This window comes from Eretmochelys imbricata, chromosome 6 (genome assembly GCF_965152235.1).
Source record: "Eretmochelys imbricata isolate rEreImb1 chromosome 6, rEreImb1.hap1, whole genome shotgun sequence".
NCBI lineage: Eukaryota > Metazoa > Chordata > Testudines > Cheloniidae > Eretmochelys > Eretmochelys imbricata.
The window spans coordinates 8,658,624-8,683,481 of record NC_135577.1 but is presented as its reverse complement, the minus strand read 5'-3'; the positions used below and the strand labels follow the sequence as shown (position 1 = coordinate 8,683,481).

The following is a 24,858-nucleotide window of genomic DNA, read 5'->3' as shown; positions in this document are numbered from 1 at the left end:
GGGGCTCCACTCCAGGTGATTGTGCGCCCCTGCACCTCTAGCCAGAGAATTTCAACAGCAGTGCCCGGTGGGGTCGCATGTGTGCTCTCCCTGTCTCGTGCCGGCAGGAGCCATTAACTAGCACTGTGCGATCAACCCCCCCTCAGTCCTTCTCACCCACCTCTAGTCTGAGTGGGAGCTCTGGCGGTGCATCTGCACAACTTAACATTTAGATATAGGTGTGATGTTGCACCCCATAATGCTTTATGGGAATCTGCTTATGAATGTCTATATGACATAACTGGAATATGTTTTATGCTACATATGCCATGTAACATATCTCTGTAAAGGGTATGATCTACTGACTATATTCATCCTATTTGTATGCATGGGTCATTTTTGTGTTCAAAGTTATGAATATTGGCTGTGTACTTGTTTGATTTTAAGTAGGCTCAGGGAAGCAGTTGGTCAGCTGCCTGAGAAAAGCCTCTTCTCAGTAAGTGCCCAATCAAAAAACACTTAAGCTAACAACGAACTTGGAGACGCCAATCCACATCTGAACCAAACTGTACCATAGAATCTCTATGGATAGTCATTCCATGCTTGAATAATAAGAAGATAGCAGTAGGGATATATTACAGACCACCTGACTAGGATGGTGATAAGTGACTGTGAAATGCTCAGGGAGATTAGAGAGGCTATAAAAATTAAAAAACTCATGAATAATGGGGGATTTCAACTATCCCCATATTGACTGGGTACATGTCACCTCAGGATGGGGTACAGAGACAGCTTCTTGACACCTTAAATGACTGCTTCTTGGAGTCCTAGAACCCACAAGGGGAGAGAGGCAATTCTTGATTTAGTCCTAAGTGGAACACAGGATCTGGTCCAAGAGGTGAATATAGCTGAACTGCTTGGTAATAGTGACCATAATATAATTAGATTTAACATCCCTGTGGCAGGGAAAACATCACAGCAGCCCAACACCATAGCATTTAATTTCAGAAATGGGACCTACACAAAAATGAGGAACTTAGTTAAACAGAAATTAAAAGGTATAGTGGCAAAAGTGAAATCCCTGCAAGCTGCATGGAACCTTTTGAAAGACACCATAATAGAGGCTCAACTTAAATATACACCCCAAATTAAAAAACATAGTAAGAGAACCAAAAAAGTCACAGTGGCTAAACAACAAAGTAAAGGAAGCAGTGAGAGGCAAAAAGGCATTCTTTAAAAAGTGGAAGTCAAATCCTATTGAGGAAAATAGAAAGGAGCATAACCTCTGGCAAATGAAGTGTAAAAATATAATTAGGAAGGACAAAAAAGAATGGGACGAACAGCAAGCAACAGACTCAAAAAGTAACAGCAAATTTAGTTTTTTACCTCAGCAGCAGGAAGCCTGCTAAACAACCAGTGGGGCCACTGGATGATCGAGATGCTAAAGGAGCACTCCAGGATGAGAAGACCATTGCGGAGAAACTAAGTGAATTCTTTGCATTAGTCTTCATGGCTGAGGATGTGAGGAAGATTCCCAAACCTGAGCCATTCTTTTTAGGTGACAAATCTTGAGGAACTGTCCCCAGTTGAAGGGTCATTAGAGGAGGTTTTGGAACAAATTAATAAACTGAACAGTAATAAGTCACCAGGACAAGATGCCATTCACCCAAGAGTTCTGAAGGAAGTCAAATGTGAAATTGCAGGACCACTAACTGTCGTCTGTAACATATCATTTAAATCAACTCTGTACCAGATTACCTGTAGTCTGTACCAGTCTGTAGACCTGTAGTCTGTACCTGATGACCTATAGTGTAACCTATCATTTAAATCAGCTTCTGTACTAGATGACCGGAGGATAGTTAATGCGATGCCAATTTTTAAAAAGGGCTCCAGAGGTGATCCCGGCAATTACAGGCCCATAAGTCTGACTTCAGTACCAGGCAAACTGGTTGAAACTATAATAAAACCAGAATCATCAGACACATAGATGCATGGGCGCCAAGTCCATGGGTGCTCCAGGGCTGGAGCACCTACTGAGAAAAATTAGCGGGTGCTCAGCACCCACTGGCAGCCAAGCTCCCCCCGCCCCTCAGTGCCTCTCACCTGCCTGCGGGCCCCACTGACCAACTCCTCCCTCTCCCTCCCAGCACTTCCTACCCACTGCAAACAGCTGTTTTGCAGCATATAGGAAGCTCCGTGAGGGAGGGGGAGGAGCAGGGATGGGGCCTGCTCGGGGGAGGAGGTGGGGAAGATGTGGGAAGGGGGCGGGGCAGGGGCTTGGAGGAATGGGTGGAGTTGGGGCAGGGCCTGGGGCGGAGGGGAGGTCGAGCACCCACCGACTAGAGGGGAAGTCGGCGCCTGTGCAAGGAGTCCAGGAGAGCTGACTGTATTTTAAAGAAGATTTATTGAGGGCGCACGAACAAGTCATCCTGAAGTGCAGAAGGAATAGCAAATATGGCAGGCGGCCAGCTTGGCTTAACAGTGAAATCTTCCTTGAGCTTAAACTAAAAAAGGAAGCTTCCAAGAAGTGGAAATTTGGACAGACGACTAGGGAGGAGTATACAAATATTGCTCGAGCATGCAGGGGTGTAATCAGGAAGGCCAAAACACAACTGAAGTTTCAGCTAGCAAGGGATGTGAAGGGTAACAAGAAGGGTTTCTACAGGTATGTTAGCAACAAGAAGGAGGTCAGGGAAAGTGTGAGACCGTTACTGAATGGGGGAGGCAACCTAGTGACAGATGATGTGGAAAAAGCTGAAGTACTCAATGCTTTTTTTGCCTTGGTCTTCACAATCAAGATCAGCTCCCAGACTGCTGCACTGGGCAACACAGTATAGAGAGAATGTGAGCAGCCCTCAGTGGTGATGGACTATTTAGAAAAGCTGGACATGCACAAGTCCATGGGTCCAGATCTAATGGATCCAAGGATGCTGAGGGAGTTGGTTGATGTGATTGCAGAGCCATTGGCCATTATCTTTGAAAATTTGTGGCTATCGGTGGAGGTCCCAGACGATTGGAAAAAGGAAAATATAGTACCCATATTTAAAAAAGGGAAGAAAGAGAACCCAGGGAACTACAGACCGGTCAGCCTCACTTCAATCCCCAGCAGAATCAGGGAGCAGTTACTCAAGAAATCCATTCTGAAGCACTTGGAGGAGACGAAGGTGATCAGGAACAGTCAACATGGATTCACCACGGGCAATCATGCCTGACCAACCTGATTGTCTTCTATGATGAGAAAACTGGCTCTGGGGATATCAGGAAAGCAGCTGGATTCTCTAGGGACCAAAGGACAAAGAAGGGGTTTGTGGATAAATAGCCTGGTTTCAAACAGGCTCAGGGCCTTCATCCTGGTCCATCAAATGGACAGGACCCCTGACCCACGCAGAACCTCAGGCCTTAGGGGTGGGCTGGAAGGACTGGGTGCTAGTTCTGAGCTGAAACTCAGATGAGCTGATGACCACAAGGAACCCAACTGGGCAGGGGTTGCAAGGACTGCTTCTGCCAGAATCCATGGCAGGGTTGGGATAATCCTGGTCTTGATAGCACATGTGTAGGTTTTTTATTGTTTTTATGATGTTTTCTCTGTAATGCTTTGTACCTTAAGAAGAAAGCAGACTTGCTAGGAAATGCTGGGTGGTATTTTATACCAGTAGCACTGCACCTATTAATCACCTCTAAAGAGAAAGCCAGGAAGTGTCCTTGGGCAGCCTCTCCGTGCTGGGATAACACAGTGAGGGAGGGAACGGTGCAACCTGCAAATACCCCGGTCAGACGGGAGAGGGGTGAATGTCTTCAGCTGAGAGAGGGAACAACTGGGGAGCTGGAAGCCTGACAGTGGGGCCCACTGAGGGCAAATACAGGTGCAGTTGCTCTGAACTGACACCCAGAGCCCAGCCCCTGGCAGCCTCTCCCTGGTTGAGCAGAAGGACAAGGGGCCCCCAGGGTGGGTGTAACCAGGTAAGTGGTTCCTCCTCCTTCCCATCTGCCACCTGCTCTAGTCCTCCTGCCTCTCTCCGCTCCCTGTGTCCTACCCATCCCCACCCCGTCTGTGCTTGTCCCCTGGGCTCCTGTCCCCTATATCCTAACACCACTGCCCTAGCCTTCCTATCCACATCTTCCCCACCTCCCATGTCCTAGCCTATCTGACCCACGTGTCCAGCCCCATTCTACGGCAATCTGCCCCACAGTATCCTGCCCCCCCATACCATGGGCCTCCTTCTCTAACATCCTGCCCCCCATGTTCTATCCCCACTCACCATCTGCTCTTTGCCTACTGTTTCCCTAGCCCATCCCCTTTGCCCACAGTGTCCTAGTCCCCTCATCCCATTTCTCTCCCACTGTGTTCCAAACCCCACCCCATCAGTCCCTTGTGTCCTGACCCCGACCCCATCCCCACCCTGTGTCCATATGCCCTGTATTACACCCCCGTTATTCCACCCACGTATTTCATGCCCCTGCTTCCCCAGCCTCATGTCTGGGACCTCCCATCTCTGGCTTGATGCAGCTCCATGTACACCCTAAGGTGGCCTTCAGATTGACAGCCAGAGGGGTATGTTCTGGACGGGCTTTCAGATTGACACCCAGCGCCCAACGGGGGGGAGCAGATGTAGCTCCACGCCACAATTTCCAGTGTACATGCTGCTCTTGGGGACAGATTCCCACTGCAGAGCTGCTGGCTCCTTGGGGTGAAATGGACCTGGAGGCTCTAAAGTTCTACATTGTTTTGTTTTTGAGTGTAGTTATGTAATAAAAAAAAATCTACATCTGTACATTACACTTTCACGATAAAGAGATTGCACTATGGTACTTGCCTGAGGTGTATTGAAAAGTACTATTTCTTTTATCAATTTTACAGTGCAAATATTTGTAATAAAAATAAGTGGGCAACTATACACTTTGTAGTCTGTGTTGTAATAGAAATCAATATATTTGAAAATGTAGAAAAACATCCAAAATATTTAATAAATTTCAATTGGTATTCTATTGTTTAACAGTGCGATTAATTTATTAAATTTCAGTTACTTTTTTTTGAGTTAATCGCATGAGTTAACTGCGATTAAACAACAGCCCTCGAAATAAAGCATACATTTCTGATCGCAAAGGTAATTAACCATTTTGGAACAATTTACCAAGGGTCATGGTGGATTCTCAAGATGGGATGTTTTGTTAAAAGATCTGCTCTAGGAATCTCCACTCCTCCTCCCCCACAAATCCTTTCTATGCTTCTCCCACCCGCACCCAACAGCCCTCCTGCTTCACTCCCAGGCTACTTCCAGCAATTACTTCCCTCTCCCTCAGCTCCTCTGTTTCCCCTGACTCCCCCAAGCCTTTGCACTGTTTCTGAGGGGTGCGGGAAATACGTTTTTGAATGGTAGTTTACATGAATTATTACTCAGAATTCTGGATTAATATGCCTAATAAGGAATCTATTTGTCAAAAACACTTCTTGAATCTTTTTTGTTGTCTGTATTGTTTCCACGGTATGCATCCGATGAAGTGAGCTGTAGCTCACGAAAGCTCATGCTCAAATAAATTGGTTAGTCTCTAAGGTGCCACAAGTACTCCTTTTCTTTTTGTATTGTTAGACATACTTGCTGACAGGTATTTTGAAATAAATTAACAAAATAATTGAAACTAGTGTGATTATTATGTTATTTTGAGAAATTAACTATGCACAAATTTAAAATATTGTTCGCAGAATTTTTACGCACCGAATTCCTCCAGGAGTAATGGGAAATTCTCTCTGTGCACCTGCCAGTCACACAGTTCATCAGGCCTCATGGTCAGTTAGGCCTTAGAACACTTTGATTGGTTCACCTTAAAGATTTACACTTCACACTGGCTTTTCCACATGCCATCCGAATGCATCAGCTTCTTTAATAGCAAAGAGACACCTAGTTAGACACAGGGTGGATAAAAATCAGTGATTTAAAAAAAAAAAAAATCTGATTTTTTTGACAAAATGCTTTTTGAGGAAAAAACCTATCTAGAGATAGTTTTAATTAAGATACATTATAGCTCAAAGATATCTCATAATGGAATAGGGATTATAAATTCTAATTCTATAGTATGAGACAATATATTCATGTAATGTTTAAGAAAAGTTTTGTAAATGAGTTCCAATAGTTCATGGATTAGGGACCCAATCTTATGGGGTTCCAGGGGCTTCTGTATAGATTATTTAGGGGACTCAGTGCTCAGTCTAGAAGATACCATCAGAGATGCTTAGTTTTGCAGTTCTCAAACTGTGGATTTGTGGCTCCAGAGATAACATGCTTGTTAACAGCAAAAATGTTTTTAAATAAATAATATATAGACGTGAGAAATAACAGACCTCAACTCTATTGTCCCTCTGCAAATTTGTGTACACAGAGTCAATCCCTTACCTCTCTCTAGAAGTGCAAAGTTTCAAAAAGTTCAATAAATAGAAGATTGTTGGGGGCGGAATAGATCTGGACAAGGAGAAGAAGTCTGGAGATAAATGTGAGAAGGGAGGTGTGACATTGCACTTCATCTGTTTATGTAAATAATGCTTATGAATGTGAATATGATGTAACTGGAATATGCTTTATGCAAAAGGTCTCTTGTAAGGTATCATTACAAAGCTTATAATCTACTGAGTGTGGTCATCCTATTTGTATGTATGTATCATTCTTGTATCTAAAATTAGAAATATGAAGTTAACTCTGAGGTCCTATTGTAATTATGCAAAGCATGGGCTATTAATGGTGGTTTAGATGGCTCCCATTGACTAGGACAATTGGCTGTAAGTGGCTCTATTTACCTGCAAGCCTTCCTGTGTACATGAGATGGGTAAAGAAGAATGAGGTCTCACAGGACATGTGACCTGGTCACATGATACTGGAATCCATCTTAAACCTGGTGCTTTTCCATTTAGAAGGAGGGGTGGGAACCCAGAGAGAAAAGGATTCCCACCTTGTGCCAAAGATATAAAAGGGCATGGAACAGAACAAAGGGGTCCCCACTTGTGGAATCCCCTGCTTTTCATCTAAGACGCCTGCTGGAACTAACAAGGTCTGTAACAAGGGAAAGGCCTGGGCCCAGACTAGGAAGGAGTCTAGTCTGTGAAAGAAGCTTATTGGAACATCTCTAAGGGTTACATTTACCCGTATTCAGTTTCTTAATGTATTAGGCTTAGACTTGCCTGTTTTGTTATATTTTGCTTGGTAACTTACTTTGTTCTGTCTGTTATTACTTGGAACCACTTAAATCCTACTTTTTATACTTAATAAAATCACTTTTGTTTATTCATTAACATAGAGTAAGTGATTAATACCTGGGGGAGCAAACAGCTGTGCATATCTCTCTATCAGTGTTATAGAGGGCGGACAATTTGAGTTTACCCTCTATAAGCTTTATACACAGGAAAACAGATTTATTTGGGGTTTGGACCCCATTGGGAGCTGGGCATCTGGATGCTGGAAACTGGTTACCTGCTGAGTAGTTTTCAGTTAAAGCCTGCAGCTTTGGGGGTGTGGTTCAGATCCTGGGTCTGTGTTGCAGCAGGCTTCTGGAGTCCCAAACCATCAGGGAAAATGGATTCAGAGGTAGTTTCAGCACATCAGGTGACAGTCCCAAGGGGGTCTCTGTGATCGAACCCATCACAGGAGGGGCAGGCAGTAGAAACAAAAGTGAAACTGTTTGAGCAACATATTCCAGAAGTCTTGAGGTCTTTCTGAGTGTAGCCTTCATTGATTTAAGATCTACCATACCATTCTCTCAATAGAAAGGAAAACCTATAATGGCAGCAGGTCATAAGAGACCCAGTTTGGGAATAAGAACCATACAAGAAATATGTGTTCGCTGATGATGTTTTAAAGAAAGTCACATTGATGGAACTGGTAGAAGTCACTTAAGCACTTGGATTCAGAGACTGTTGAAGTGATAATCTCACTTAAGAGGAGTAGCTTCTTCTGCCAGAGTAGAAAGAATATTTTCTTCCTTTGAAATAATTCATTCCAAATTGAGAAATCATTTGGGACCTGAAAAAGCAGGAAAGCTTGTTTTTCTTTTCCAGATTATGAACAAACAGGAAAATGAAGGCGAAGGTGACTGAGTTAGCTCCAGAAGCCAATATTTTAAGTTTCTCATGTTAACCTGGCTGACATCGTCGATTTAATTTTTTTAAAAAATATTTCATTTAACTATTTTAGTTAAAAACAATTTTCACAAAAACAAACCTGATTTTAAAAAACTTGAATGTTTAACTAAATTCAAAAATTCATATGCTTGTTTTGTAAAAAATATTATACGTTTGCTGTTGAAGAAAAAAAATCCAGAATACATAACGTTGTTGCTTTAGTTAAATAAAACTATTTAAATGTCTGTCTGGTGATATTCTCCTCCTAACACAGCATGGCAAGAAAATCCTCCAAATATTAACGATTAACCTGTTGATTTGGAGATAGTTCACCTCCCAGTGACTTCATAAATGTCTGCTTCAATTATCTTTGGTAAATGAAATAACCAAACAATCATTCATTTTCTGATATAGCTGTAAAACTCATCTGAAAAGTTTTCAAAATAAATCACTTAAAAATGTATGGTGTGTAACCTTTTAAAAATGAAGCCTACATCTCTCTCTTAGTTGTGAAGAATATGTATTAAGGTTATAACAACCAACAAGAATGCACTTTTAATCACGGATTTCTACATAAATCGAGTCTTCCTGACTCGTGATTTAAATCAAATCCACCCTGGTTAGACAGACCTTTGTAACACATTAAGTACATAGTTCTTCATCACATTTGTATTTAAAAAGATAGCAGGAGTAGTTCTTGCGTCATCTTTCAATCACATGCAGCCGGGCTGTCCCGCTCTCAGCCCAATCCATGCTGAGACAGGACTGCAAATCCCACCTCTAGATGTCACCCAAGAGTCACTCGCTGACTGGAACTGAGGTAGGTGTGTGGGGAATTTCCTGGCTGGGTCCCATCTAGAGGGGGGTGAGGGGTGTCCTGGCTGCATCCCAGCGAGATGCATGAGTGTGGGACAGAAAGAGAAAGGGCTGGCTGGATCCCACCTACAGGGGGTGGGGGTGGGGATGCTCCCAAATAGAGTAGGCTGTGACCATCTGCTCTAAATTCCCTCCACCTGTCTGCTCTTCCCCACATTGCTCAGCCAAGTCCCCTTCCCTGCCCCACAAAGTGTCTTTGTCAGGCATCATGGGAACAGGACCACTCCCTGGTTCACACCTGCTGGCGCTGTGCCAGGCCCACTGGCTGCCAGAAGCCCCTTAGGCTGTGGCGTTGCCAGGGGGGCACTGCTGTGTGTGATTTGGTGCCGGATGAGATTGGCCAACCTAGCAAAGCGCTTGCCACAGTCAGCGCAGCAGTGCGGCCCCTCCACGGCGTGCGTGTGTTGATGGACTCTCAGGTGTGAAATCTGTATAAAGCCTTTGCCGCAGTCAGCACAGCGATGTGGCCGCTCGCCGGTGTGCGTACGCTGATGGACTCTCAGGTTTGAAATCTGTACAAAGCCCTTCCCGCAGTCAGCACAGCGGTGCGGCCGCTCCCCGGTGTGGGTGAGCTGGTGTCTTTTCAGGATTGAGCTCTGTATAAAGCACTTGCCGCAGTCAGCACAGCGGTGCGGCCGCTCCCCCGTGTGTGTGCGCTGGTGTCTGCTGAGGCTTGAGCTGCGTGCAAAGCCCTTGCCGCAGTCAACACAGCGATGCGGCCGCTCCCCGGTGTGCGTGCGCTGGTGTCTTCTCAGGCTTGAGCTCTGTACAAAGCCCTTGCCACAGTCAGCACAACGGTGCGGCCGCTCCCCCGTGTGCGTGCGCTGGTGTCTGCTGAGGCTTGAGCTGCATGCAAACCCCTTGCCGCAGTCAGCACAGCGGTGCGGCCGCTCCCCGGTGTGTCTGCGCTGATGGACTCTCAGGTGTGAAATCTGTGCAAAGCCCTTGCCGCAGTCAGCGCAGCGGTGCGGCCGCTCCCCGGTGTGTGCGCGCTGGTGTATGCTGAGGCTTGAGCTGTGTGCAAAGCCCTTGCCGCAGTCAGCGCAGCGGTGCGGCCGCTCCCCGGTGTGTGCGCGCTGGTGTATGCTGAGGCTTGAGCTGTGTGCAAAGACCTTGCCGCAGTCAGCGCAGCAGTGCGGCCGCTCCCCGGTGTGTGTGAGCTGATGGACTCTCAGGTGTGAAATCTGTGCAAAGCCCTTGCCGCAGTCAGCGCAGCGGTGCGGCCGCTCCCCGGTGTGCGTGAGCTGGTGTCTACTGAGGCTTGAGCTCTGTGCAAAGCCCTTGCCGCAGTCAGAGCAGTGGTGCGGCCGCTCCCTGGTGTGCGTGCCCCGGTGTGTTCTCAGGATGGAGGACTGCCTGAAGCTCCTGCCACAGGCAGCGTTGTGGTACGGCCTCTCCCCGATATGCCAGCGCTGGTGCTGGGTCAGCGCGGACGGGTTGCTGAACCTCTTGCCGCAATTGATGCGGCGGTCAGGACGCTGGCCGATGGAGAGTCTCTGGTGTGTAGCCAGATCCGGCCTCCGGCTGAGTTTACCCCAGGGATGGACTGAGTCCTGTGCATGGATCCCCCTGTGTGATGTGGGATCCTGTGTTCCTGCCATGCTCTCCCCACATTCTGCCCATGCTCTCGTTCCTCCCGGGATCCCGTGCCCTGCTGGAGAGAGCAGAGGCAATCCTGGTGTTAGTGCACAGTAAAGTCTACTGGTTAGTCAAAGATGGGAAAATGTCACGGATGGAGCGATTTCCACATTTCTCAGTGACTGTTTTTTGGATGGGTGCCTCTGCCTGCAATGGGTCCGACAGGGCTGGACCCAACACCTCGCTCTGGGAATTGAGACCTGGCCTGCGGGGGTTACAGCGCCACTCAGATTTGCCCCCGCCCCCAGTCAGAATGGTGGGAGAAGTGAGCCAAACTTCAGTGAATGGCCTTACCACCCAGATCTTCTCTAGCCCACACCAACCCCTCTGCACCAGGCTGGGGTTAGGGCTGCAGCACTAGGGGGAAGGTGCTTCTTTGGGCGGTTGGTGCTCCATGGGCAGGGCAAGGAGGAGGGCAGGTTATGTTAAAAATCATGGAGCTGTCACAGTAAATTTAGTGACCTGTGACTTTTACTAAATTTACTGTAACTGCTCTCTAATTTCTGATACGAAATGCTGACACAAATCTGCAGCCTAACTCAGGGTGGTTCTATCCTATGTTGTTTGTGCAACGGCCACCGCCTGCTCCCATGTGTGCCATGCATCTTGGGTCTCGTTTTATGCTTAAATTGTAGCTCGCCCAGGATACAGGCAGCGCCTGGCACAACAAGGCCCTCAGCCAGAACTAGGGCCTCAAAGTGCTAACAAACAGGGTCTGGGTTTTGTTTTCACACTGATTTTGGTTTTATTTCCATTAGAGGTTTTTATTTACATGTTGGTGGTTCTGCACTGTCTCCTGTTTTATAGCATAAGGCCTGTTCCCCAGTGTTTGCGCTGTTTAAACTATATTGGTTTGAAACCAGCTACAATCCCCCCATGTGGGCCCAGTGAGACCGGTATAAAGCCACTTAGAACAATGTAGCTTATTCCTGCGGGGGAGTGATTCCTTTTCAAGGAATTCCTCCTAAAGAAGTCATTTAGCTTCAGCCTCATGTTTCATTCTTTGTGCAAAACTAAAACCGAACTAAAATCCTTAAGAGGGTGGGGGTTTGATGGGATGACAAGTCACTCAGGGTTTGTGTGATATAACCTGAAAAACATGTTTGTCTCATTTTACAACCCAATCAGTGACACTGCTGAGGTGGAAGGAGTGGGTGAATGGCTGCCACCCAGCCTTTGGTCTACAGACAGTCACAGACTATGTTAAGGCTGAGGGCTATGCTAAGCATTGACACTGAAGCAATGTACACAACAAAGATTTTGTGCCACTGAGAAAGCAGGAGGAGAGGGGATGTGACAAAGACCATTCCACCCCCTCTCCCTCACACCCAGCCCATACACCAGGGTACTCCAAGTCGTGCCCCACAGGACGATTTTGTCTGGGCACCTAAACGTGTTCATTCTCCCCCAGCAACAGCTGCCCGGAACACGGGGCAGTTTTAGGGCATTACAGCGAAACGCTGCAAGTTCCTGAGACCTACTCTACAAAATGGCGTCCTCTGCATGGCATGACCTGCGCTCTTCATACGTGACTAATCCTGCCCTGCCCTGAGTCATTCCCAGCTTTCTCCTTGCTCGCTGGAGGCAGGTTTCTCCAGTCTGAGAGCTCATGTGTGAAGTGAAATGGCAGAGAGGGGGTGGGGTGGGAACCTTGACAGGGCAGCACCTTCCCTGCCAAGGGCCAGTGACTCTGGGATGCTCTCCCAGGCTGCGAGCAGGTTTTTGCCTCTGGCTGAGCTATGTCTGGATCCAGATGTCCCAGGGCCATACGACACCAGCACAACAGCTTGAGTCAGGAGGGGCAGAGGCATGAAGCCCATTTGAAAAATCTCTAGGGTACCCCTGCCTTGGTATGATTTTCTGAGGTGTGGGAAGCCTAGAAGAAGGTGTTGTGGTCTATAGAACGACAGGCATGTCTTTCCAGCCAGGTGCTTGTCTGATCCCCAGTGCCAGATCCACTGACACACACACAGATGGATTTTATCCTCACAGCCTCAATGCCCTCTCCATTACACAGGTGGGGTAACTGAGGCATTGTGGAGCTGTAGCGATTCGCTTCTAGAACTGAATCAAGATCTTTTGAATCCTACTGCAATGTCCTACCCACTAGGTAAATGCAGCCCTCATATGCTCCGTGGCCCTACCACGGAAACCTCTCTCTTTCCCTCAGCATCCCCTGAAATCTTCCCCCTCCCTACATTATCCCATATCACTATCCCACCCCTCTTTCAAGTTTATCATCTCCCCATCTCCGATCCATTTCTCTTTCACAGCTTTGAGGCCCCATAATGTTTATGTCCCATCATAGGTCAGAGATATCCAATGAGTAGGAAAGATGGGAAGTATGATAAGAGGACTCCCTGCCTTAACCAGGAGATTGCCAGTGACCTGAAACTCAAAAAAGAGTCATACAAGAAGTGGAAACTAAGTCAAATTATAAAGGATGAATATTAAAAAAAAAAAAACCCACAAGCATGTAGGGACAAAATTAGAAAGGCCGAGGCAAAAAACAAAACTAAACTAACTAGGGATATAAAGGGCAACAAGAAAGCATTTTACAAATACATGGGAAGGAAAGGGAAGACCAAGGACAGGCTAGGCCCACTACTAAATGAGGAGGGAAAGACAATAAGAGAAAATGCAGCAATGGCCAAACTGTTAAATGCCTCTTTTGTTTCAGTTTTCACCAAAAAAGTTAGCTGTGATTGGTCGACTAACATAGCGAACATCAGAATCAATGGGGTAGGATCTGAGCCTAAAATAGGAAAAGAAATAGTTATGAATTACTTAGACAAGTTAGAGGTCTTCAAGTAAGCACGGCCTGATGAAATACATCCTAGAATACTTAAGGAACTGGCTGAAGTGATCTCTGAGCCATTCACTTTTCTTAGAGATAATCGCTGAGGATGGTAGAGAGACCCAAGGACTGGAAAAGGGCAAATATAGTAACCAGTTATAGAAAGGGGAATAAGGACAAGCCAAGGAATTACAGACCAGTCATCTTAACTTCAGTACCTGGAAAGATAATGGATAAGCAAACATTCTATTTGTAAGCACTTATTAGTTTATTTCCTTCTAGGTAACAGAAAACATGGATTTGTCAGGAACAAATTATGTCAAACCAACCTAATATCCTTCTTTGACAGGTAGTAAGACTCATGGATAGGGGAGAAGCAGTACATGTCACAGCTCAACGTTAGTGAGACTTCTGATACGGTCTTACATGACCGTCTCGTGAACAAATTAGAGAAACACAGCCTAGGCAAATAAGGTGGGTGCACAACTCGTTAGAAAACTGTACTCAGAGAGTAGTTATTATGGCTCAAAAACGAGCTGAAAGGCATATCGAATGGGATCCCACTGGGATCGGTCCTATTCCATATCTTCATAAATGATTTGGACAGTGACACAGAGAATACACTCAAAGTTTATGGACGATTCCAAGCTGGGAGGGGTTGCAAGTGCTTTAGAGGACAGGATTAGAATTCAAAAGGATCTTGACAAACTGGAGAAATGGTTGGAATTAAATAGGATGAAATTCAATAAGACCATATGCAAAGTACTACACTTAAGTCGGAATAATAAATCACACAAATACAGAATGGGAAATGACTGCCTAGGAAAGAGTACTGCAGAAAACCATATGGAGTTATAGTGGATCACAAACTAAATATGAGTCAACAATGGAATTCTGTTGAAAAAAAAAAAGCAAATATCATTCTGGGATGTATTAGCAAGAGTGTTGCAAGCAAGATGTGAGAAGTAATTCTTCTACTCTGCTCAGCACTGGTAAGGCCTCAACCGGAGAATTGTGTCCAGTTCTGGGCCCCACACTTCAGAAAGGATGTGGACAAATTGGAGAGGGTCAGACAAGAGCAACAAGAATGATTAAAGGTCTAGAAAACATGACCCATAGGAAAGATTGAAAAATTGCATTTGTTTAGCCTGGAGAAGACAAGACTGTGTGGGCGGGGGGAGGGCGGCTGGTGGACACCTGATAACAGTCTTGAAGTACCTAAAAGGTTGTTAGAAAGAAACTGTTCTCCTTATCCACTGAGGCCAGGACAAGAAGTAATGGGCTTAAATTGCAGGAAGGGAGATTTAGGTTAGACATTAGGAAAGACTTCCAAACTGAAAGGGTAGTTAAGCACTGGAAAAAATTACCTGAGGAGGTTGTGGAATCTCCATCATTGGAGGTTTCTAAGAACAGTTTACACAGACACCTGTCAGGGATGGACTTCATAATACTTAGTCGTGCCTCAGCACAGGGGACTGGACTAGATGACCTACCGAGGTCCCGTCTAGTCCTACATTACTATGATATCTGTGATTCATTGATATCAAGGCCAGACAGGCGCATTGAGAGCATCCAGCCTGGCTTCCTGCCTATCTGAGCCAGAGAATCTCCCCAAGCCATTCCTGACTCCATCCCAGTAACTCCTGGCTGAGTTAGAGCAGGGCTTGGAGAAAGAGATGCCCCATCTCCACTGACAGACTCACAGTAATGGAGAATCCACCCTCTCCAGAGGGAAGCTCTCCCAATGGATCATTCCTCTTCCAGATAAACAGTGGCCCCTAATTCCCAGCATCAATTTGTCTTGCTTCTGCTCCCAGCCAGTGGATCTCTTTCTGCCTTTGCCTTTTACATTAAGGAGCCCTCCACTAGCAGGTGTGTAAATCAGAAGGGTTTGGATTATTATGACTCACCTGAGGAGGGGCTCTCAGATCCCGAGCTTTCTTTAGAGTCCTCGACATCCTGAATCCAGAGCTCTGCCTCCCCTAGCTCAATCCGGTGGATTAAGTCCGGTGTGGAACCTGAATAGCCTGTTGCGGGGGAATGAATCAGTTTTATTACTAAAGTTTTGGGGGTAGGGACTCATTTATATATTGGTGCAGCCCAGCACAACAGGGCCCTGACCTCGATCAGTGTTTGTCTGCGCAGCACCTGGAACGACAAGGCCCCAATATCAGACGCTGCTTGAGAGGAAAGCGCAGGAGATCCCAAGCAGGAGAATAATGAAATAAGCCTTCCTTAGAAAAGATTTCTTCCCATCTCCCACCAGGCAAGTTCAGTTCACACTCTGAAGCAGCAACGTCTATGACCCTTCTCAATTTGCTGTGGGGGTTGAGTCATGGCAGGTGTCACCGTTACACAGACCTACCAGTTATTTTGCATAGGGTGCAAGATTTGTTCAGTTGTGCGGCTGTTAAACTTACGATGTTGATTCTTTTTTGGAGAGGTGGGGAGTTGCTGCAGGAGGATTTTCTCCCTGCCTTATTTGTCTAACTAGAGTCAGTTCTTGAGACAGAATTACTGCCATTGGTGTCTGGGCTGAGATTCCTGGAAGAGGTTGTTGCTCATGGGCTGTTTCCAACCACCTCTGTGCCAGGACTGAGGTACATAATGCAAGTAAACAGGTTACATTAACATTAGCCTGAGGCTCTGAAAGTTGCTGACATTTGCCACCACTTGGCTGCTGGGTGGCACATGGCAGCTGAGGTGTCAAGGGAACCCAGACATTTCACAGCTATGAGTGAAGATAAATAGGTCCTTACCCAGGGAAATGAGGGCCTGGTTATTCCTCAGCATCTGGTCCCGGTACAGCAGCTTCTCTTGCTTAGATAAGAGCTCCCACTCCTCCCGGGTGAAATACAGAGCAACGTCCTCAAACGCCACCTGGAGCTGCTGTCAGAAGCGTTACACACTCAGCACCCTCCGCTCCAGCCCCCCAAGCCTGGAGTCTCTGCAGGGGACGCGGTTTCTAGGGGAGCGACTCACAGGGATAACACCCAGCCCACCAGCTGTGAACGAGGGAGACTCCACCGCCCCACCCAGCTCCCCCAGGGACCTCAGGGCAGGGATTTCCCTAAGACCCCCCTGAATTTCCCCAACACCCCCCCCAATTACATGCAGTGTTGCCAGTTTAGTTGTTGGTTGGAAATCTGAATTGAAATTGAAACATTAATACACACTTTAAATGCATATACAGTGTATGAGAAAATACTTGTACCTGAGAAAGCATAATGGGTTTGAAAAGTATGAACCAAGACTAGCTTCCTCATACAGTTGTTATTTATGACAATGTTGGCACATTTGTTTCAGCTATATTGGCCAACCTAATAATTTCAAATGATGGTTTGTAAGCAAGGTCTGAATGAGCTCTCCCCTGACAGCTAGTGATGACCCAGTTGGGTGGAAAAGCTTCAGGACCAGACTGTATATACATGAACTCACCTACTCTGCCTAGGTATCCAGGAAACAGAGCTGTGTTGCCCAAGGGATCAATTTTGGCAGGTGTTGGTTACAAATCACTTAAGAATTAACTGGTTTCAGAGTAGCAGCCATGCTAGTCTGTCTCCGCAAAAAGACAGGGAGTACTTGTGGCACCTTAGAGACTAACCAATTTATTTGAGCATAAGCTTTCGTGAGCTACAGCTCACTTTATCAGATGCATTCAGTGGAAAATACAGTGGGGAGATTTATATACATAGAGAACATGAAACAATGCGTGTTACCATACACACTGTAAGGAGAGTGATCACTTAAGGTGAGCTATTACCAGCAGAAGAGTGATGGGTCGTCCTTCCCTCTCACAGATCTTGGGAGACAGGCCAGACCTTGCTTACAGACGGCCCCCCAACCTGAAGCAAATACTCACCAGCAACCACACACCACACAACAGAACCACTAACCCAGGAACCTATCCTTGCAACAAAGCCCGTTGCCAACTGTGCCCACATATCTATTCAGGGGACACCATCATAGGGCCTAATCACATCAGCCATGCTATCAGAGGCTCGTTCACCTGCACATCTACCAATGTGATAGATGCCATCATGTGCCAGCAATGCCCCTCTGCCATGTACATTGGTCAAACTGGACAGTCTCTATGTAAAAGAATAAATGGACGCAAGTCAGATGTCAAGAACTATAACATCCAAAAACCAGTCAGAGAACACTTCAATCTCTTTGGTCACTCGATTACAGACCTAAAACTTGCAATTCTTCAACAAAAAACTTCAAAAACAGACTCCAACGAAAGACTGCTGAATTGGAATTAATTTGCAAACTGGATACAATTAACTTAGGCTTGAATAAAGACTGGGAGTGGATGGGTCATTACACAAAGTAAAGCTATTTCCCCATGTTTATTCCCCCCTCTCGCCCCCCACTGTTCCTCAGACTTTCTTGTCAACTGCTGGAAATGACCCACCTTGATTATCACTACAAAAGGTATTCCTCCCCCCCACTCTCCTGCTGGTAATAGCTCACCTTAAGTGATCACTCTCCTTACAGTGTGTATGATAACACCCATTGTTTCACGTTCTCTACGTATATAAATCTCCCCACTGTATTTTCCACTGAATGCATCCGATGAAGTGAGCTTTAGCTCATGAAAGCTTATGCTCAAATAAATTTGTTGGTCTCTAAGGTGCCACAAGTACTCCTTTTATTTTTAAGTATTAACTGTGGAGGTTATGAAATGTTATCTGTATTGTATGAGTAAAAGGCAGCAGAACTGTACTTAGCCTGACTGAATGAGGAGGTCTCCCTCAGTGCTTAATTTGTGCCAGGGCTGAGCCCCGGCACCTCTAGGCTGGGCAGTTCATAGCTCTGGGACCTCTGGGCTTGTCACATCAGTTATTAAAGTAACAAACTTGCTTGAGCCCCAGCACCTCTTCCTTACAAATTAAGCACTGGTCATCTTCAACTGAACTGCACTCCCTAAGCAGGAGGTTTGGATGCCATATCCTAGTGCACAGAGAGAGAGGGTGGGGCACAGGTGTTTCGCTCGGTGGTGTAGGTGACAGGCATTATTTGACCTGCCCCTCTCTCCTGTTTACAGAGAGAGTTGATTAGGCTTCATAAGTGACCACAAGAGCTAAAAACACTGATAATTAGGTCTAAGTGCTTAAACCTGCTGTGGGAGTGTTTCTGTGGAAGAGACGGCCCAGCCTGCACTAGCTGTGAGGTTCCCCCACTGAGAGCTGGGTGGAACCTGAAGAGACAGACTCACAGAGGTCACAGTGGCAGCAGAAGGTGACAGTGCAGGGCCATTGTGGATGGAGCGGTAGAGTGAACGGTGGAACGACAAACAGCGGCCAGGGCATTGGACTACGTTTTAGTGACTTCGCCACAGAATGCTAGATTTGTGACTGGGAAACTTATATAAATATATGTTTCGTAGTAGGCCAATATTTTAAAAATGCATTATTTCCCAAGGCCATTATCTCACATCATCGCTACCTGAAGAGGTCATTATCTCGGGGAATTTCTGTACTGAACTTCTACTATTATAATTATTTTTATGTAAGAAGGACATTATTGGGTCAGACCAATGGTCCATCTATCCCAATATCCTGTCTTCCAGCAGGAATTATTCCAGGTGCTTCCGAGGGAATGACGAGAACTGCATGCAGCGTTCAAGATGAGGGTGTACCATGGATTTATATAGTAAAAACGGAGGAGCTGGGTTTGCCAGACTGATCAGCTAAACCAATACTGACAACCTATAAGAAAAGGCTGCAAAACACCTGGCCTCTGGACTGTATGGACATGCAAAAAGCCTTATCAGCCCGCCACTGTCAAAGCCAATTTTAGAAGAACCGAATGCGGCTGTTAAGAATGCTGGAGACACAACTCAGTTTCTGTGAACCAACACGGCTGTGGCATCCTACTTTCCACTTAAGCAAGAGATACCAGACGCTACAGAAACGGGAGGCCAATGTTCAGGGCATTGTCACTTGTTCATCCCGAAGTTGGACACTCGTTTGGAACAAGACCAGCAAATGCTCCCCATCTGTCTGCAAGAAACTCAGCTGACTGGCTAGACGCATGTGGTGTAAGAGTGAAAGACTCAACAGTTGGAAAAGTGAAGCCCTCTCTCACCCACGGCTCCGGCCGCTGCAGCTGTGATCCAGGGAGACCCCCCCCCCCGCACAGCCCCCCGGGGACTCGGGGTAAAGGGGTCCCGCCTGGCTCCGCATGTCCGCCAGGCTTTGTGGGCGGATCCCGGGGCCCCAAAGCCGCTCCCCGGCCCCAGCGCTCCGCCTGCTGCAGCCCCTGACCCCCGGGCTGCGCTGGTGCAAAGCGGGAGCCCGGACCCTGCCTGGCCGCGCTGAGCCGCTCCCAGCCCCGGGGTCACTAGCGCGGGAGGGACCCGGTCCCGGCCCCCCTCGGGCCCAGCCAGCGCCCGGCCGGGGAGTCCCCGCCCCGCGTCCTACCTGCGCCGGCCCCGCTGCAGCCATCGCCGGGCTCGGCTCCGGCCCGGGCAGCGACCTCGCGCCCCAGGTGCCCGGGAAGGCCCCGCTCCGCTGCAGCCCCGCCCGCCGCCAACGGCCCCGCGCCTGCGCCTCCCGCTCCAGCCGCCGGGGGAGGCCCCCACGCAGGGACCTTCCGGCCCCGCCCCGCGCCCCCCGTGCGGCCCGGCTGGGAGCATCTGCCGCGGGGCGGGGCCCGGCCCGAGGCTGCTGGAGACAAGCCGCTGCCCTGGCCCAGGCCCCGGGGCAGGGGCCTAAAGCGGCGGATACTTTGCAAACCGGGGTCCCGAGTCCAGGGGCCGGGACTCACCCCTCGTGGATCGATCGCGGGCGGCTCGGAGGAGGCGCGGGCTGCGGCAGGGGAGAGATCCCCAGCAGGGGCAGCTGCGGTGGGAGTTCCCTGGGACCGCCCCGTGCTGCCCCTCCTGGAGTGCGGGGCCCACGGGGAAGGGCAAGAGCCTGGAGTAGAAGGGGGCCCGCGGCTTGTTCCTGGGCAGAAGGAGGGGGCAGAGGGGACGAAACCCACCGGGGGCCCAAGGAAGTGTCACTTATGTGACAAAGTGATGCCCCATGTCTGGGGGATCCAGATCCCCGCCCTGAGCTGCCCAGGTGAAAGCCGCTGCCCCCCAGGCAGAGACTTCAGTGGTGGCAGCCCGAGCTCGAGTTAATTTTGGCAGGTCTGATCTCCTGGACCCAGACCAAGAGTTTATTAAAAAGGCCGAGGTCAACGGTAGCCTGTGCCAGGGCTGGGGAGACACTGAAGTGAGCTGTAGCTCAGGAAAGCTTATGCTCAAATGAATTGGTTAGTCTTTAAGGTGCCCCAAGTCCTCCTTTTCTTTTTGGAGCACAGATGTCTCTAGTCAGGAAAGAGGTGACTAAAGAGGGTGATCTCCTAGGGGAGGAGGTAAAACAGGTTTTGGGGCAGCTGAAAACCATGGAGCCTTTAGCTCAGTGGTTTTCAAACTTTTTTTCTGGCGACCTGGGTGAAGAAAATTGTTGATGCACACAACCGAACGGAGCTGGGGATGAGGGGTTTGGGGTGTGGGAGGGGCACAGGGCTGGGGTGCAGGGGTGAGAGCTGCAGGGTGGGGCCAGGAATGAGGGGTTCAGGATGTGGGAGGGGGTGGGGGCTCTGGGCTGGGGCAGAGGTGTGGGAGGGGGTCAGAGCTCTTGGCTGGGGGTGCAGGCTCTAGGATGGGGCTGGGGATGAGGGGTTTGGGGTACAGGAAGGGGCTCTGGGTTTGGGGCTCAAGCTGGGGCAGGGGATTGGGGCACAGGCTTACCTCAGGTGGCTGCCCAGAAGCGGCCAGTGGCAGGTCCGGCTCCTAGGTGCCAGCAGCTCTCCGCGACTCTTGCCCGCCTGCACCGCGCCTCAGCTCCCATGAGCTAGGAGCCAGCCAATGAGAGTACAAAGCCGGTGCTCAAGGCAGGGGCAGCGTGCGGAGCCCGGTGGATCCCCCGCCTAGGAGCTGGACCTGCTGCTGCCCACTTCTGGGGCACAGCATGGTGTCAGAACAGGTAGGGACTAGCCTGCCTTAGCCAGGCAGCACCACCGACAGGACTTTTAATGGCCCGGTCAGTGGAGCTGTCCAGAGCCGCCACGACCCACTGCCTCACATTCTGCGACCCAGTAGTGGGTTGCGACCCACAGTTTGAAAACCACTGCTTTAGCTGACAGTGAATGAGAGTGGGAAGGTTTACGGGCTACTTTCAGTGTGAGAGTTCTTAAGAATTTCTCAGCTGATGCATTGGTGGGAAATAAGATATCACTGCCCAAAACTGTTAATATTGTGACAACCTGTATCAAAAGGTTTCAGAGTAACAGCCGTGTTAGTCTCTAAGGTGCCACAAGTACTCCTTTTCTTTTTGTATCAAAAGGAAATATGTCTCTGAATTCCCAGAGGCAAACTCTGAGAAGAGGGGCAGCTATTTTGTGAGTTCTGGGAGACGTGCAGGGTAAAGCAATTGAAATTTGGCCCATACCATGTAGAGATCAGCAGTTTAGTTGAGGGGTTCAACAGGACTCTAAAATCCATGTTCAACAGGAATATATGCAAACAAGAGGGTGAGTGACTGGGATGTAATGTTACCCTGTCTATTTGCTTACCCTGGAGTGCCCCAAGAGGCCACATGGAGTGCCCCATTTCATCTCCTGGATGGGAGAAAAGTCACAGGGCCCCTGGATCTCACTGGAGAGTCCCTGGAGGGTGGCTCTGAGGCAGAGGGGGAGCTGATGGCTGGACTTGTGCAAAAGTTTGGGGAAGCTTTAAAGACTATGATAGGCATAGTTCCGGAAATCCTCACAAAGAGCCAAACTGCTCAGATAGCCTGGTGTGGTCGCAATATGTGTGAACGATCACTTGATGCAAGGGGCTTGGAGCTGGTGTTACTCCCGTAGAAAGGTACAAAATGCAGAACCCAGGCAGGAAGGCTGTGGAAAGGGTTATCGATATTACCTAGAATGCACAAAGGTCCCACATCAAGGTTACTCCTGATAAGCAGGTTAAAAGCAGATGACAATGGAGAAGTCATTGTCAACATGCCATGCTGTGCAGAGGAGGATCCTCAGACTGCCCCTTTAACTGATTTGGTGGCTGAACGCCATAGCAACACTTCTCTCCAGAGTGCTGAGGCATGTGAAGAGTTAACCCCAGCTGAAAACGCAGAGGTTATGAGCATGTGGCAGAGTCACCAGCAGGTATTTGCCAACAGGCCAGGAGTGACTCAGCAAATGGTTCATAAGTTGAACACTGTGGGGCCACACCTGCCCACAGCAGAGCATATCGGACCATTGGAAAAATGCAGGAGCAAATTTGTGAGGCACTAAGAAGCATGGTGGGCATGGGGATAGTTACAGAGTCAGACAGTCCTTGGGCTTCTCCAGTCGCCATGGCCCCCAAAAGGGCAGGACCATGAGGTGTTTGGGTTGATTACAGGGAGTACAACACTGCCACTGTTCTGGATGCATACCCTATGCCCATGTTGGATCATATTAAAGAAGTTCTATATTAAAATCACAAATGAGTTTGATTCCCCAGAGTTTAAATTCCAGGGTATTACTAATTAAGAGGTCTCTTGGTTTTTGGTACTGTTTCTCTCCCTCTATGTGTGAAACTTGCAAGCTGCTAATGTGTTAGTACATTCCAAGACAGAGTCTATTCTCAAAGCAATTCACAGAGAGAGAGACTCAAAGCAATACTCTAACAACAGAAACAGCACCCAGAGACTCCCCACCCTTTTGTTGTATTAACAATTGTGATTAAAATAGAGATAGAGGATGTATGTGGATGGATGCTTGGTGTGGATAATAACTGAATGATCAGGGAGGTGCCAGCCTAAGAATCCAGTGTCCATTGGGTGAAGAAGGCGTCAAGTGGAAGTAACCAGAGGACCCCCATCCCCCCCGGAGGGCAGACTGGAATCCACCCAACAGCCTCAAGAATGGGAGAACCAAAGAACAAGATAACATCTTGGAGCCGTCAGGAATGTGCTATCTGCTGATTGATTGAGCAACGGCATGATGAAGCAATTCCCATAGACTGACATAGGAAGAAATTCCTATAAAAATAGACTCTAAAAAGTGAGAACTTTGGGGTCTGATTCTGCAAACCAACTTCCAGGAGCATCAGATGAGCATCTGACAAGGCCCTGCTCCCTCCTCATGTCCAGGCCACCTGGCCAGTGGCTTGGCATGAGCAACTCTAAGGCTGGTAACTATGATAACAACCTTGCAGAACCTGTGTGTGTGTGTGTGTGTGTTTGTATGAATGAATGTGTGAATAAATAGGAGATTGAATGGAATGTTATAGCGATAAGTAACTGCTTACTATGATTCTTTCTGTATTCACAATAAATGTGGTATTTTGCCTTTTTCCCTTTAATAAGATCCTGCTGGTTTTTATTTTATTGGTACAACACCCAGGATTGATGGCCTGTTAGACAGTCTAGGTGGAACAAAGTTCCCAAGCATCTTAGATATAAAGCAATCCTCTTAGACAGTGAAGTGCAGAAAAAGTCCATGTTCGTTACTCATTTGGGACTTTGAGTTCATTAACTTTTGGGGTTAGTTAATGCAGGAGCCACATTTCAGAGCTTGTTAAGCAAGTGCTGAATGAGGTAGCTGGACTTTGCACAGGCCGCTAATGACAATCTTACAATTTCAGCAATTCCTGGTCAGACAATAAAAACCTCTTGGGAATTGTGCTGAAACAACTCAGAGCTGCAGGGCTCACAGTCAAAGCATCCACGTGTTAAGCAGGAGCGGCCGCAATCCATTATCCAGGACATTGGGTAGGAGGCGGCCAATTTTGCCTAGATTCCTTGAGGGTGGAATCCATGGGCTTGTAGCCCATACTAAAAAGCAAGTCCAGTCTTTTATAGGCTTGGCTAACTACTGCCGCAGATTTGTAAATGGTTCCAGTTACTTTGTGGTTGCTATCAGAGACTTGTGTAAAAAGACAAACCCGAGTAAAGTGGTGCGGACAGCTGCCTGTCCGAGAGGCTTTTGTGACATGAAGAAAATTGTCAGGAAAGTCCATTCTGGCCAGTCCAGATTTTGATAAGGGGTTTGAACTGTGCACTGATGCATCTGGCGCAGGCCTGGGAGCTGTAGTAATGCAACTGGGGAATGGAACAAGCAGCATCCTATCACTTTTCTGAGTAAAAAACCTACACCCCACTGAACAGAGGTAAGAGAAAGAGAATGTTCTCACTTGTGTGGGCAATCAACCCATTACAGGCTTAGCTATTGAACAGGAAATTGAGGGTCCTGTCAGACCATTCTTCATTGGTATGGCTACACAGAACAAAAAGGTACCAACTCCAAACTGGTACATTGGAGCATCACTCTCCAAGAATATAAAATGGAAATTTACATGTTAGAGGTAAAGAAAACGTAGCAGCAGATGCTCTGTCCAGGCAACAGGGCCCTGAGGTGACTCTAAAAATGAGCCCATGATTGACCCTGCTGCATCAATATAAATGAGTCAGTGTGACCCAGG

At 47.8% G+C, this 24,858-nt stretch overlaps 1 protein-coding gene across 2 annotated transcripts; it reads right to left on the bottom strand.

Annotated features, from left to right (window-relative positions):
* Positions 1-8,584: 8,584 nt before the first annotated feature.
* On the bottom strand, positions 8,585-19,910 carry LOC144267030 (uncharacterized). Of its 2 annotated transcripts, none has more exons than XM_077820670.1 (4): positions 19,823-19,910; positions 16,154-16,283; positions 15,305-15,421; positions 8,585-10,613 (listed from the first exon to the last, which is right to left on the bottom strand). In XM_077820670.1, exons 1-4 carry the CDS (start codon positions 19,844-19,846, stop codon positions 9,166-9,168), a joined length of 1,719 nt encoding a protein of 572 aa, XP_077676796.1. In that variant the 5' UTR covers positions 19,847-19,910; the 3' UTR covers positions 8,585-9,165. The 2 variants fall into 2 exon arrangements, with proteins under 2 accessions (XP_077676796.1, XP_077676797.1); XM_077820671.1 differs by having other exon boundaries at positions 16,154-16,280; positions 19,823-19,907.
* Between the last annotated feature and the right edge of the window lie 4,948 nt (positions 19,911-24,858).